General features: G+C 41.6%; 1 protein-coding gene across 7 annotated transcripts in view; it reads right to left on the bottom strand.

Moving 5' to 3' along the window:
• The window catches only part of CLASP1 (cytoplasmic linker associated protein 1), a 147,994-nt gene that overhangs the window by 84,099 nt on the left and 47,973 nt on the right, over window positions 1-15,922 (bottom strand). For 6 of the 7 annotated variants that reach the window (XM_082763322.1, XM_082763316.1, XM_082763317.1 and 3 more), the window contains 8 exons: window positions 6,809-6,961; window positions 5,764-5,837; window positions 4,870-4,962; window positions 3,474-3,619; window positions 2,687-2,822; window positions 1,873-1,943; window positions 854-913; window positions 81-158 (listed from right to left, as the gene is read on the bottom strand). In XM_082763322.1, coding sequence (XP_082619448.1) covers window positions 81-158; window positions 854-913; window positions 1,873-1,943; window positions 2,687-2,822; window positions 3,474-3,619; window positions 4,870-4,962; window positions 5,764-5,837; window positions 6,809-6,961 — 811 coding nt within the window. The remainder of the gene's footprint in view (window positions 1-80; window positions 159-853; window positions 914-1,872; window positions 1,944-2,686; window positions 2,823-3,473; window positions 3,620-4,869; window positions 4,963-5,763; window positions 5,838-6,808; window positions 6,962-15,922) is intronic. The other variant, XM_082763318.1, reaches the window with a different exon arrangement.

Genomic DNA, 15,922 nt, shown 5'->3' with positions numbered 1-15,922 from the left:
AGTTTCCAAGATGCAACAGCTTAAACTTGCAATATATGGGTATAGAAGGGGAAGAAAAGACACCAGTAGCTTCTACTTACTTTCTTGCCTCTATCCTGGCTTCAGAGTCTGCATCATGAATTCCCTTCTTTATCGTTTCAGCTAACACTGATATGTGTCTGAAATAAGAAGGAAGCATTATCCAAATGTGAAAGATGAAAATCACAGAAAGAAGTGCTACGCTTACAAACAAACGAATAATGTGATTTTGCCTCAGTCTCAATGAACAGAGTTCATCACATCCTCCTGTTTCCATGCAAAAACCTTTGGAGCCTTGATTTATTTACGCTTATAACCCAGTTTTATTTCACTCACATTGTTGAGTACGAAAAGGCAAGCAGCATTCTTCATAGAACGGTCTTTAGTTGGTTAGTTTAAACTATTTGGGTGTAAAAATACTCTTAACCCTTAAAGAGTTTGGGCAGTCCAAGGGCTAAGGAAACTGGACTGTTCCCAATTGTATCCCCAACAATTCCTTCCACTGTTCATTAGTGTGAACTGCTGTACAAGCCTGAGATGCTCCTGCTAGATGTGTAGCAGCCTTTACCTCATCATCTCACTTTAGGGTGCAAATCTATTAAATTCATAGATTCATTCAGACAGGTGTTCCAGGGCTGGCATAAAGAGATTCACTGAACTCTGCCTGCCAGAACTACAGGGATGAAGAGCATACGTGTACGTGTCGGTGCTTTTCTTACCACAAAAATCTCTGCTACATGACAATCTCAACTCCACGACTGCCCTTTCTACAGGCCTAACCTCCCCAGACATTAGTAGGTGAGAATCAACCCACCTACTTGTTTTCAGAGCTTACCTTTCTAGGGAGTGAGTTTGCCACTCCTGCAGCAGCAGGTCTAAAAATTCAAAACAGCGCCTGAGAAGAAAAAGGAGAAATGCTGAGTTCTTTTAAGTTAAGAAGCTCTCTGAATTTACTGTACCTGCCTCTGCACAGCAGCAATCGTTTGTTATGACACTGCTTGGGACATTAGATTTCAGTACAGACCCCAATAAAAATAGCAACATCTCTATAAATGCCATCAATAAACAACGTAATGGGAGTCACCTCTTTATAGAGAGTTCTGATGAGAGGGTCTTACATAAAGTAACAAAAACCCCCAAATCCTGTTTCTTCATTATACAGGACAGATGTGGAAGATGCAAGTTAATCCTACTCAGTACCCATTAGTTCAAACTTCATATGGAAACTTCATGTTTAGCTTCTCTACAGTTTCAATCTCCCTTCCTCATTTCAAGAAATGAAGGCATTTGTGTGCCGTGACTTTTTTCAAGGCTTGTTACTGAATTCATCAGCTTTTCATTTAACAAGAAGAAAATTAATCTGTATGGCACAGGCAAGAATCTCCAAGTGAGGCAGCTGGACTGGAGCACACTTGGATTTTAAATGCAGAGAGGACCATTAGCACATACAGCTCAACTTCCAGATGACAATTACCACTGAACATTACTTCTGCTGACTGACTCAAAGAATACATATCACTAGAAAGCTAGGTAGTGGGGAAGAGAAACATGCCTGTAAAAAAAACAAACAAACAAAAAAAAAACTAATATGACATTATAAACAAGTACAAAGATTAATTTAAAGAGCATTTCTTTGAGAAAAAGTGTCTTTTCTTATCTGCAGTGCTGTGTCTTATGCAGAACAGCTGACTTTGTATTTGATCCCAACTCACGGGGCAGAATGAGGTGCATTCTCTGCAAAAATGTCTATAACAGCCCTTTTCATAAATAAAAACAGATACATGAACGTTATCAAAAAGTACATGGAACCTATTTACTGTGAAACAATAGAAGAAGCTCAAACTAAATGCTCACCTTCTAACTGCGACAGACTTGGAGGTACAATTACTGGTTATGATGGGTATTAGTCGAGGGATGTGCGTATGCTAGAACAAAAGGAAGAACAAAAACAGGAAGACAGCTTTACATTGCAGTTCCATGGAATGAAAAGCCATTTCCTCTAGCCACCTGAGACCTATACATAAATATTTTTGTTCAATTCCTAAAAATAGAACTGCCAAATAAAGGAACACTAACAAATATGGACAGATTTTTATTATTAAAAATATATCTTATCTCTAAAAATATCCTTAAAAATTTTTAGTTTCTTCTATAATGACAGGCTCCAATGAGTCAAAGAGCTGAAGTCACTTGAGGAGGATCTAAACTGTCAGTGATTACAACTTAAGAGGTGTCAAGCTATCTACAGCTTACTCACTGCATCATTAGGCACAGTCATCTCTGCAACCTAATGGTTTTTGGCAGCAGGTGCTGCCCAAGAGGAGTTTTATAGCACAATTAAGAGCATAAGTCTGTACTGTAAGTCAGGTTTAAAACCAATTTAAAGAAAAAAAGTTTGCTCACTTCAGAGGGATATAAACATCTTACTCTGTAAAAAAGCATTTCTCCTACCATTTCTATTACTTTTTCCTACTAGTTTGTAAGGACTGATCTATCATCATTAGTCTACACAAGGCTTCACAACATCTAAGGCAGACAAGCTTAGCATAATCAGAAAAGCAGATTTGGCATTTGATCTAATTTTCCTTGCAGTGACATTCATACTTTCTCAGAAACACCACAGCATTTGAAATTGATAATATTTTGTTCTCTTTTGACTTATACTTACTCGAATGATTAATCTAACTGCTACAACACCAGAAGTGGCCATGACTTTGGCACTATTTGGAATTAGATTAAAAATTGTTGGCATAATGGCTTCTGCCCCATGGTCAAACTTGTTTCCCAGAACTGATGACAAATGTCTGAAAAACAGAATGAAGTCATGCTGGTAAGTGTGCTGAGGATTAAGAGCGTCAGGTTGTACAGAACATCTGACATTAGCATATTTGACATCTCACTCTTCACAACAGGCACCTCTTCCCCAACTCCAGAGAACACTTTCAGAAATAGTTCCTTGACTTTCATTTCTTACATTCTGCGTTCACCTGAACTTTGACAAACAATAAGTTTGTCATGAAATAGAGTAACCTGTTCAGCTAAACAGTTGTTAACAAACAAGAGGTACAATGCTGAGTACAGGTATTTCTCTGAAATTGTTAGTTTGTATTGCAGTTTCTCTGAAGTTATCGTTTTTGCCTTTGTATGTGCGAATCCACCCCAATCTGCTAGAAACACTGCAGCACCCTGTTGCTTGTTAAATGATTTTCTCAGAACACGAACACAAAGCTTGCTCATTCATTCAGCATATCTTAATTAACATAATTTAAAACTCAAGAATACAGGTTTGTACACCTTCAGTTGGTAGCCTACATAGTTTTAAATGGCTGTAACAGAATGTCCTGCCTATTAGTATATATTACTAACAGCGCCAGTCACATCCTTGACTGTATTTTAATCAGCAGTTGTTCCTGTTTCTACAACACATTTTAAGTGTGTTTAGAAAGTAAACTTACCCCAAGGTGATACAAGCCTCTCGCACTACCTGAGACCGCAGGTCTTTAGCAGATAATTTAAATGCTCCATCCAAGAGTCGCAAGTGTTGGAAGAAGTTATCATATTCTGCAGCTCCAGCCAGGAGTAAGGAGCGGATCTTTTTCAACTGTTAGTACCATAAAACAAAGCAGTGACTGTTAATGAGCAATATACACAAGGACGGTTATGTCCAGGGTCCCTGTACAACTACACACGTTGAGGAACACCACTTCTTAAATCAGTCTGAGCAATTTTTATTTCAGATCTTAACTCACAAGCTAACATACTACGAATGCACAATAAAATAAGCATGCTAGCTAACTGTTACAGGAATCCAGAAGTGCTGCATACAGCTACTCCTACTTATCATTAATAACCCAAACATTACTTTTTAGACCAAAAGTTCTCCTCTGCTCCCCCTTAATAACTTAAAAGACTTGGTTCATACTCAGATCTGAGTTCCACTGATGTACCTAGAACATGTCCATTGACTTCATTAATTATCTGGCTCTACTGGAAGCGCAACCCTGACCTCATCCGAACAGCATATTTGCTATTAATACTGGGACCAGTATTAATACTGGTCATTTCATCATGGAGACATGATGGATTTCATCATGGAGACATTTTTTCAGATAACTCCATAGGTCCTCATGAATACTGATGCATACGTACATTGCCTCAGTTTAAGCTCACTGCTCTCTCTAGAGCAAAGAAAAATGAAGTACGCTGAATCAGCACAATTTGACACTCAGATCTGTAATATATGATTTGACAGACATGTCAAAGTTGCTATACCAATAATGAAAGTCTACTGTATATAATATTTATACTATGGAAACAGCTCACGTCAGAATATAAGACTGAATCTTGCCATGCTTATAATGCCTGATTTCACACTACTACATTTCCCACGGTTGTAGTCATTTATTCAAATTTTTAAGTGTGTAAATTTTCTGAATTGTTTTGTATTTCCTTTTTGCAGAAGTATAAATAAGCTCTCTAGGCAAAATGACGTTCTGCCTCATCAAGAAGTTTTAAGAGATTCTGAATCCCACTTCTGACGTTTTGATTTCAGCATCTGCTAGCAAATTTCTAGCTTTACATCTGGAATTCCTGCATGACTTCCAGCTCAACCTGATGTTGTCTCTCCAGGTTCTTTCTATATCAAAAATAGCAATTTCCTCCACAGATGTGGTTTAAATTCAGTCTCATAAGGAAACATTTCCCCCAAGCTTGGGGAAACATAACAGATGTTCACCACTTACAATGCATTTTAGCCTTACTCTGAGATTTTCCCAGTATCCTCTTCATGGGAGGAGTTCAGTGCAGGAAAACCTTGTATTAATAGAGTTCGTATCAAAGATCACTACTCACAGCAGATACTCTTTGTTCCCAGTCATGCTTGTCATCTGATAGTATCTCTCTTATTTTGTTTATGGATTCCTCAAGATCCCGGCTAGAATAAATCTGTAAATTTAAATACAGAGTAGCAACATAACGTGAGATTTACTCCAGAAAATAAGATCATTTCCCATCTACATTCTTTTGTCCTCTACCCCTCAATGCTCAACTGTCACATGCTAGCCTTGGACACGCTAGCTAGTTTTGCATAATGAAAAGAATTTACATACTTCCTGCAATCAAAAATTATTACATGACCACACGAAGATCAAAAGGGTCATCTTGTGTTATTTTACTATAGTTTCACAATTTTAAGCAGTATTCCTGGAGTGTCTAGCAAAAGAACAAAAGTCAGTATGAAAAGTTAAAAGTCTAATGCATAACTCAAGCTGTGCTCATTTGTCCCAACAAGTAAACTCCGGTGAAGCAGAGAGGATACACATTTCAGCTACCCAGGTAAATCTGCCAGCAAAAATGTGCCATCCTGTCATAGCACTCACAACAGTGATTCTGGAAGTACAAACCACCTTTACTCCTTTCAGTTTGCATACAGCACAGACGAAATGTAGGGAGGCTTTTGCTGACTTAAGTTTTTGTTCAACCAGACAGTGCTATTCAACATGCACATCCAGTTCCAGCTCAGCGTCCTCACCGCAATCCTCCTACCCCCTTTCCCTCCACTTCTAAGCATTTCACACACACTACTGGCAGCTACTACCACTTCAAAGTTGCCTCCCTACAACTTTCAGCTTACCTTCCCCTTAAGATTTGCCAGCAGTCAAGTGAAGCTCAATTTGTCAGTGATTAGATCCTACATCCATCTTCTGCTGTTTTGTGTTATGTACTTTAGCAGACAGTTCTACTTACCTGAACTGTTGGGACATCTTCAAATGCCTTAATGAAGTCTTCTTCATCCACAGCACCTGCTCCCTCTTTGGCTGCTGACATGCATATGAAAAAGCCTTTTCAATTTTCTTATCAACAAGAGAATCAATTAAGAAACCACTAGCTATCTGTCAAGGCACCTAATCAGGAGAAAGTTCACTACCCACACAGCCTCCCAGTGCTGCAAATGTAATGACAACAGAGGCAGGGAAATTCAATGCCAGTTACAGACTGCACATGCATGGCATCCTTCAACTCCTAGGCACAGAGGGCACATTATGGAAGTCATTACAGTAGTCACTCAACAGTTAGAGGGGACATTCTGAAAGATGAAAGGGAGTATTTGCTCTAATTACACAGGAGATTTTATTTTAAAGGATTTAATCCTATCTATAATAGATGAAGGTGCAGATCTCCTGACAGGTACACAAATAGACAAATGATAACGAAGATAAATAGACACTGGAATATTAATCAGATTAGAGACTGGGGCACAGGAAACTTCCTCTGCTTCTCTGGATGTTTTGTAATGACATTTAGAATTATTGCCCACATTCAGAATTATTGCTCCCTTTTCTTGCTCACATTCACTATGAGCTATGCCCAAAGGTCTTAGAAGAAGCCAACAGATCAGTTGTAGGTTGCACAGGCCAAAGTTTAGCACGTAGCTGTAAGCAGCCTGCCTCAGTACAGCTGCAGAGTTGCAGCTATATAAAACAAAAATTCACACTTTGCATCACTGACATGATTTGCTCAAAGCCCTCAGTGCACGGCTGCACAGTTCCAGCCTTTCACAAATGCAACAACACGCATTACAGAGATGCGGGGGCTGTTTGCTCTGTGACCCTCACTGATTGTGGCATTTCAACAAACACACATGTAATGGTCTCACATGGGGGATAATCTATTACTGGATCCTCAGGGCCAATCTGAGAATTACACAGCCTGAAAGTCCACGAAATAAGTTGAAATGTGAAAACTACATATACTTTGCATAAAGGTAAATTCATAAATGCTATCAGCTTACTTGAGGACTTGGATCCCAGAGGCGCAGACCCAAGTCTGCGGGTAGTCCCCATCCCAACCCTGCGTGAGTTTGCAGGGGTCTTTGAAGATGTAGAGGAGCTAGCTGAGGAAGGTCTGTTCCCATCCACAGAGTCTTCATCATCAAAATTTTTATCTGCCAAAAAAAAAAAGCATAGTCAACCGTAAGTCTGATGAAGCAAAGAGATTTCACAAGGAGCACACCCACTGGTGGCAAACAGATTACATGGTCTACTGACGCTGGAGTCAGGTCTGCTCTGCCAGTTCCCACCTTGGCAGCTTCTTCATGCTAGAGCCCTGTTTATTCAGGAATGGCTGCCAGCCACTGAGCCCTCTCCTATGCTACTGCAGCCACTGCATTATTATCCTTGAATGCATGTGTCCAGACAGAAAAAGAAAACCACAGATTTACAATGAGAAGATTAGCCACAGCTAATAACTTGGGGTGCCTACAGTCTGTATCTGTTGTTTTTGCTTCCAAGAGCTATTTCCCACATGGGTTGCAGTAAAACCAAGAACACGAGCAAATCCAAGCATAGAAAGGACAAGGAAGAACTGGCTGCCCTTTCACACCATCCTAACTGCCTGCATGAGATGAAGAATAAAGAACAGACTAACCCAGGATAGATCACAGGGCAACACCTACGCTGTTGGTAAGCCACAGATTTTTCTCTTTGGGACCATTAATCAAAAACCCAACCCAGAGCTACAACCCCACGTTAACTTTTTAAACTATCAACACTTTGTCTACAAGAAAACAGCAAAAGTTACCCTAAATCAAAAAAAAAAAAAAAAAAAAAAAAAAGTATTGTGTTAATTGAAGCTTAATGAATCCTTTGTATACAACTAAAGAAAAATGCAGGCCCCACTTCCAGACGCGAACATATATTAACTTGAAATGAGTTAGAGCCGCTTCGGTTCTTGCTGAAGGTCACTTCAATTCCAAAAGAGTGCTTATGCTGCAGTTTTACACAGATTAGCTTTCCACTTTGAAAACTGGCCTTAGGTTGAAGGGTGACAAAACATTTGGACAGCTGATGTAGATGGTGTGTATATTTTACTGAGGCTAGACACACACATACGCAGTCCCCCTCACTTCGCTTCTCCACACTAAAGCTTCATTCAAGACTTGAGACCTGGTGCATGCCCATCTCTACCCAATAATCCAAGGTATGCCCCCACTCTCTGCTGTTTCAGGAATATTTCCTTAGTGAATATCACTCAGCAAGCGACACAAGCAGGTGCTTTAATCCATCCCTGTTCAGGAAAGCACCTGGGAGTATCAAGTAACCAATACTGGCTCCTAGTTAGACGCTAACAAGTGAAATTCAATACACATTGAGCACTCTAAAAGTAAGAAAATAAATTGATAACAGTAAGACATTCTAGGGAAGGCAAAAAGAAAGAGTCATGGAACAGCTTGTATTGACCTCAGCTTTCGCTCCCCCAAATGGCTCACTAACAGCTGGGCACAGAAGACCTGTAAAGGATCATCTGAAAACCTAAAACCCCCATTTGAGAGCTGCACACCCACGTGTTGCCATACTCCAGCCACAGCACTGAGGCAGCAGGCAGACAGCACCCAACATGGTCAGGAAGGTGCCCAAGGACACTTTCCATTACTGCTCACGTTCAAACAGTCTGGGAGTATGGGAAAGGGCTAGCAAAAAACGTAACTTCTAAAGGCAAGCAGGGGTAATAACCTCAACTATTGTTCAGGCAAAAGTGAACACAGGAACTTTATCAAGAAACGTCAGGTCATACAGCTAAGGAGAAGAACTGACACATTTAGGATGGGGGATCTATCACAGTACCCTAAAGCAGCCATGCAGGACGTGCTACCTCCCAATCGACACTGATAACCCTCTGTTCTGACATGTATCACTCAAAAACAAGATACATGGCTAGACAAGAGCTCAGGGAAGAGCCATGAGAACGATAAAAGGACTGGAAAACGTGTTTTAATTAAATTAAGCGAAAGTTCACTGCAGGGAATGGTTTAGCCTGATCTGATGCGTAACAAGTCACTTGATTGTATGGTCAGTAACTGCAGACTCAGTAATATACTTTTCCAGTGTGATTTATTAATAATGTTTCTCTAACAGAAAATATCCAACAAGGTGACCAGATGGAATTTATAAACAAATCAAACACTTTTCTGTTTGTTCTTTTGTTTTGTTTTGTTTTTGTCATTTTGTGCAATCATCACAGGAATTACTACCCACAGGTTACAAGGTGTCTTATCCATCATATTCCACTACAAGAAGTTATTGAAAACAATTTTTTTTTCTCCCCTGAAAGATACAGTCTAGTTCAAACAGGAATTATTTCAAAAACATTTGCTCAGAATTGCAGGGAAGGTTATGGCAGATCAAAATAAGACTTTAAAATGTGTAAGCTCTGAAGCCTCTAGGAAGGGGTTTAATGATGCAGATAAACTCGTACAGACCTCGAATACAAAATCTTCCAGACAAAATTTGCCCCAGTTACATTTATTTCATATGCCTGCATTTAGATACTAAACAAACGACTATTTATCATATATATTACCAGCCAAGAGCATATCAGTCATACTCAAAACATAGTTTATTACTTCAAAATCACTTGCAGCTGGTAACAGAATCCTCCATCAGTCACATTACAGCCTACCTAGACACTCTCATTTAACTCCCTCCCTCTTGTATCTGCATTTTTAAAACCTCAGCCCTCCAAAAGGAAAAGAGGGTGTGGTTTGCTCTTTTATGTAACACATACAAATTCAGAAAAACATATTAAAATGATTGCACTTCAGTAGCATTTTAGCAATTAAATCAGTATAAAACAGGCTTCTGAGTATTAACTAAAACAACAACGCTCGAAAAAAAACAAAAAGCAACCAACTAGCCCACAGGTTTGGGGATGTTTAGGTTACAATCACATCTTCATTAAGTCTATAAAAAAATAAAAAAAAAACAGTTATCTAATATTCCTTCAATAACCAAAGAGCATTTTCTGATCTGAGCAGCGCAGAATAACAGAGACATTCACAACTGCACACCAAGTCTTTCAGCAGCACGTGTGCAGGACAGAAAGAGAAACAAAGAACAGAAAGAAACCTGAACGTGGGAGTTCAGAAAATAAGAGAAAAATAAGCTACTGCCCATTATCTTCAAAAAGCCTTTCCCCCCCCATCCATTGACTCGTGATCACAACAATCAGTTCAGCTAGGATCATATTTTTTTGCAGCCCGTCTACAAATCACGAGGTGCCAAATTCAGCATGGGTGTAACTCATCCCTCCAGCAGAGGTGCACCAAAGCAGAATCAGTACGACGTCGTACCATTAAATAACCACGGATATTCTCCCACGCACACCCCCCATGCTCATTTATAAAGGACATAGTGCTCTCCATCCGAGACATGCCCCTGTAAAAGGGGCCTTTGTCTGCTCACACCACTCTGCTGTCTTAGGGAAGCAGAGAACACAGTTTGCTTTAAATTTTTCAATCCCTTTACATTATTTAATAAGAAAAGAATAGCTTACAAGTACATATCCTTCTGCAAATAAGCTTCCTCAACATTCCTTCATATTTTCCATAGCGTGCCCAGATGTAACGGTGCTTCTCGGAGAGCCGCGGCTTTCAGCCCAGAGCATAATCAATCATTGCCCCACGGATTCATTAGGCATGCTGTCTTCGCACATGGATTCAAACAGCCATGGCTTCAGTCCTCTCCAGCGGCTCCGCAGGATGCTCGGGAACACCCATCTCAGCCCAGGAAACTTCAGGGCACTTCTAGGAAGGAAATTCCCTGCTCGCGAGGGGAAGCCGGGACGAACAATCCGGCTGCAGAGGAGCTGCCTCTGCCTGGCTGGGCTGGCTGGCGCTGGGAGCCAGCCTGACTTTATCCCCTGGGAAGCGCTAACAGGAGCATCTCAACAGCTGTCATCGTTTGTCCATGACGAATAAATTTAGTCATTATTCATCTCAAAACGTAACCCCTTCACGTCTGGCCAAGGTGTTAAAGAGGGAGAGGAGGCTGCGCCGGCTGCTCGGGGACCACAGAGAATAGGAGCCGGCATTTTCCCTGCCTGAACTATCAGCCTGGGACCTTTTAAAGCAAAGTAATTGGGGCTCAGATTTCCTCTCTGATGAAGTGAGATGCTTTTTGCTTTTAAAAACATTACGACGCCAGACTGAAATCTAGTTATTTACCTGTACGGCTTTAGAGGAGAGAGCTAACTGTGCTGACTGGAGACGGGGAAAACAGCTGACAATTATGTCTGCTCGATCACAGACGCCCTGCTATGGCCTTGGGGCCCGTCTCTGCAAGGTACTTGGTCTTACTTGGTCTGCTCTAGCCCCACTGTGCCCATTTATCACATACCCCACGTCCAAGCTGGTGCAGTTGAAGGCAGCAGGCAACTTGCACGAACTTCCCTTCCCAGCACACAGCCTCCCTCCACCCCTTCAGCTACTCGTTTAAATATAAGCACTCAAAATCTCTAGCTTGATACCTAAATGGGGTGAAGCACCGAGAAGAAAGAAGCAGGATCTGCAGCAGCACTGCTTACTCTCTAGGTTTTTCCACCTGGCTTTCAGCTCTTTACCGCAAACAACCTATTTATGCCATCCCAAAGGAAATCAGGGATCTCTATTAGAAAATATTTTAAAACCACGTTCAAGAATTTCAACAGCTACAGAAATGAAGCCAGACGTTTTCTCCTGTAAATCCCTCGCTCCGAGACAGCTGTGAGGTGGCTGTGCAAAACCACTTGGCTCCCTGGCACCTGCAGCAAAGCCCATGAGCTGATTTTTGCTCACATACAAGCAAACCACCTGCACATCCCTCACCAGTCCTCCCCCCACATACAGGTGAGGCTGGGCAGTACCAGAGGAAGCCCCTGCACAGGTCTGACACCAGGAGCACAGCCCCCAACGCTGAGGCTGAAAGAGGTTTCAGCACACCACAGCCCCGTGCTCAGCCCCTCTTGGCAGGCAAAGCCCAGCTCCCTGGAGAGCCACGGAGACTCTTTAGATGCACAGGACACGCAGCATGCAAATGCACCGATGCCAAAGGCCATGCAGGATGCTTCTCAAGCCCCTCCTTTCTCCTCCTTTTGGCAGATGTGACCCCACCTGCACTTAGTCCATGTTTTTCAGGCATTCACCCTCAGACACCTGTGTATCACCATCACTTTGGCTTTCTTCTCTTATTTCTTATATGTTGCCCTTTGCAAACTAGAAGAGAATTGTGTGGGAGAGTTGTTCTTCTTGATAAAGGTTCCTACACTGTAAATAAAGACAATATTTTATGACCATAATAAATATATTAACACAGAGACCATGATCAAGCAGAGGTAAGGTGGTGCTCAGAGCCAATCCAACAACATCAGCACAGAGTCACAGCGTGCCAGGTAAATGGATGAATACTTGCTTTTTATTTTAATAATCCTTGGCTTTAATCCAAGGGTTTCAGTTTTCCTTTCTTAGCTAGGAAATGAGATTCATCGCTTTAACTGCTGCCTCATTCTGTCTAATTATGAGCTAATGATGATGCTCGTAACCTAACGGGTCTTCAGCTGCCACCACAGAGAGTAATAATATTCCTGAAAGCAGTAATACTTTCAATTGTTTTGTGCTCCACATAGATCATATTTATAGCCAGGCAATTGTTTTGATATACCTCCTGCTCAGTCTATCAGCACACAGCCACTGCAATCTCGCAGCATATTGTTTTCTGCCATCCCTCGAAGCAGAAAAGTAATCTGGCAGTAGCAGCAATAAGTCACATTTTTGGTGAGACAGGAATCTCACATTTTTTAAACCAATTCCAGCATAATAAAGTTAACTGAATGTACACAGACCCTGACACAACAGCATCCAACAGACTAGGCAGACACAGTCTACATATAGAAAGTGAATACTAACTTAGACCAAAGAGGGTAAGAAATAGCCCCTGCAAAATGGAAATCTGTTCTCAAGTACTAGCCTGACAAATCAGACAAAATCTTCTGGTAGAAGACCAATCCAAAATCATGCTGCTCATGAATGATTCAAGTCACTTTTCTGAGGGATTTTATAATTTCCAATCCTGGAATCAGGCGGTTCCAATGTAAGTTTTATCCATGATAACAGCAGGGACAGTTGAAAACAAGAGCCTTAAAGATTTGAAAACTAGAGACTAATAAAAAGGGTTTAACCATTATGAACTGTTTTGCTTCAAAATATGATTTTTAAAGCTGTAAGTTCACAATATTTTGTCTTCATGCTAACAACCCACACCATGCACTTTCTAATGGCATGTGTGTTAACACAACTAAGAATACAGCAGCCAAAGCACTTCTCAGAAACTTCTGTTCATCAGTTCCACTGATTATTTTAGTGCAATTCATACAAATAACTAAACAAGGATCACAAACGTATTTGTTAGCGGCTGCACAGAGGCAGACTTCTCTCCATATGGACTGAAATAAAAAAATCGAGACAGACACAGACATGCACACAAGGCAAAAAGCAAAAGAGAAAAAGATTTGTTTTCCACGAAGTCACCCTTGGAAATACAATACTCTCACAGTGCCTTTTCCAGCCAGCCACACACAGCTTTCCACCAGACCTCAATTACATCAGAAAATCCACAACACACACCTTGCAAAAAAAAAAAAAATAAATAAACAAATAAAAATAAATAAATAAAAACACCCCAAAAGCCCATGTGTTTGCATTCAGTTTGGGTTTAAAGGGCAAAATCAGCTTTTTCCTATACCACACCTAGCCTCCCTGCCACCCAAGGCAGGATGTTTGACCTCTCGGAGCATGAGCCTGCAGTTCATAGCCCAGCTGCCCGTACAAAGATAGGATTATCTCTGACTGCAGCTTTCTACACTCACACCAATTATTTCAGCCCATCACACGCTCAGCAACATGGTGTCACTTGTTCCACTGCTGCAGCTCTCCCTGGTGCCTTTACCTGTGGGTTCTGCCCCTTTTTTTGTTCTAGACCCCGGAAAACACCCTTTAAATTGTGCATAGCAAAAATTCGCAGCAGTAGCTGCAAGCAAAAGACCCTACACCTCCTCACAGAGGTCTTGCTGGCATAATCTTCACAGATAGAAACATAAAATGGGTCACATAACCTCAGCCCCGGAGATACCAATCAATGAGAAAAGCTATCTACAGGATGGACCACTGGGATCTTTTAGAGTTAGGAAATACCTTTTTCCAGAAGTGTAAGAATTAATTAAGGAAAGTTGCTTGATTTTTGAACAGCAGGTAAAGCACAAAGCTTGCCATTTAACTAGCATTAATCCTCTGTGCTGCACAGTGCCCATGGTAAGGTTTCTCCTCGTCCTTGGCAAAGTTTAATCATTTAGGCAAATAATTCTAAAAAAGGGATGGAGTTATTCTGCCTTTTGTTCACTAGGCAGCAAAATTCTATCCCGCAGAAGCACAGGAGCTCCGTCGGGCAGCACCTCCTCAGGCATGCATGGCAGCACAGCTCAGGTTGAAGAGCAAGGCTGAAAAAGGTTGAAATTCTTAGGGCATTGCCAGAATCTGCATTAAGCTCCATTCTGAAACACAACTTTTTTCCTAAACCACATTTTCTCCCTCCTACTAAGTCTGGGAGCAGTGTTCCAAATATTTGCTTATTTTCCCAATATAGTTTTTAAAACTGGTTTACGTGTATTCAGACAGGATATTTGCGAGTGGCTCAGTGAAAGTGGAAATCACATCGTAAGGTACTGAAGTTTTAATTTAGTTGTTGACAGGTTACTGGAAGCTAAGCCTGACTTGGAACTGAGTTTTCTGTGTTTCCTGGGGTTGGTACCCAGCAATGCTATGAAGGCCATGCTAAACTGAGCTCCCAGGGAGACATCTGCTGGTCAGGGCTCGGCTTTATTTGCCAAAACCCACGTGAAAAAGCTGGTACCTGGGGAATCAATAGGTGGTTTTGTTTTACCTCAACTGTCTGTATCTTCTTGGAATGAAGTGAATTAAGAGGCACACCAGGAATCTGAGGCCTTTAAATGGACAGCTGCTTTTCACCCAGGCAGGCCAGGAGAGCTGCGCAGACTGCTCAGGTGCCGCCAGCCCCACAGAGCAGAGCGTGGTTCAGGTTTCCAGCGATCAGCACCATCTGCTGCCATGACATCATCCCAAAAGGCATCTTCTTCTCCAGCCTGCACGCCCCAAATGGCATTCCCCGTGCAAATCCCTCACCCACCCCAGTAATTATCACTAAGGGGCTCACCTAGGCGCTGGCTGCTCTGTACCGCGCATCACTGTCAACAAAAGGAAATTGCATTTTATCTTGCTCTCGCATATTGCTTCCTGAAGGGCTGTTCATTTTCTGTAACGCGCCACACCGAGTTGTGAAGTGGTGACAACTAATACACAGAGCTGTATTAGGAAGGGAAGAGCATCCTGACATTTTTAGGACAAAGCACTGTCACAGAAAGGCTGGAAGCATCTTATTGCCTCCAGTTTCCCAGAGCACATTGGAGTAGGAGAAAGGCAGAAATGCTGCAGACGTAAGCTTCCTAAAAATACCTCCAAAGAGATAAAATTGACAAGCTGCAGCCCTGTTTCCTTTTGCAACAGGTCTCAGGATAGCTGGGTCTGTGAAGTCAAGCCAGTATGGTGTGCAGGAGAGCCCTGGGGAAGACGTAGGTCTGGCCTAGTCCAAGACCTTTGTTTCATCCTACAAGAAGCCGGGGGCATCCAAAACTTTCCAAGCAGACCCCCCCAAGCCAATAAATGCAATGTTTGCAGTTACGGATGAACAAGAAGAAAAGCAAGGCCATCAGTCTAGTCTCATGGAGCCACAGAAAACAAGAGCCAAGGCTTCTGCCCCAAGGCATTCATCTGCCTGGTTAAAGGCTAATGCAAGAACACAGATACTACAGCTGCAGAAATTATATGGTGCTATGCACATTACACATCAGTGATTTCCACCCAGAATGCCTGGCCTGATGCATAATTAATAGACTTTAATTAGTTAACCATTTAAAATACTGTAAAAATGCTCAGTGGGCCAATAACCATGAGATTAGACGGTCTAAAACCACAGGTGGTTGCCATAGAAGGAATAACAGGGAGCAATGGGCAGCATCTTGAGAA

This window comes from Aythya marila (assembly GCF_965140915.1).
Source record: "Aythya marila genome assembly, chromosome: 6".
Classification (NCBI taxonomy): domain Eukaryota; kingdom Metazoa; phylum Chordata; class Aves; order Anseriformes; family Anatidae; genus Aythya; species Aythya marila.
Note: the sequence above shows the minus strand (reverse complement) of the source record. Positions and strands in the feature narration are given on the sequence as shown.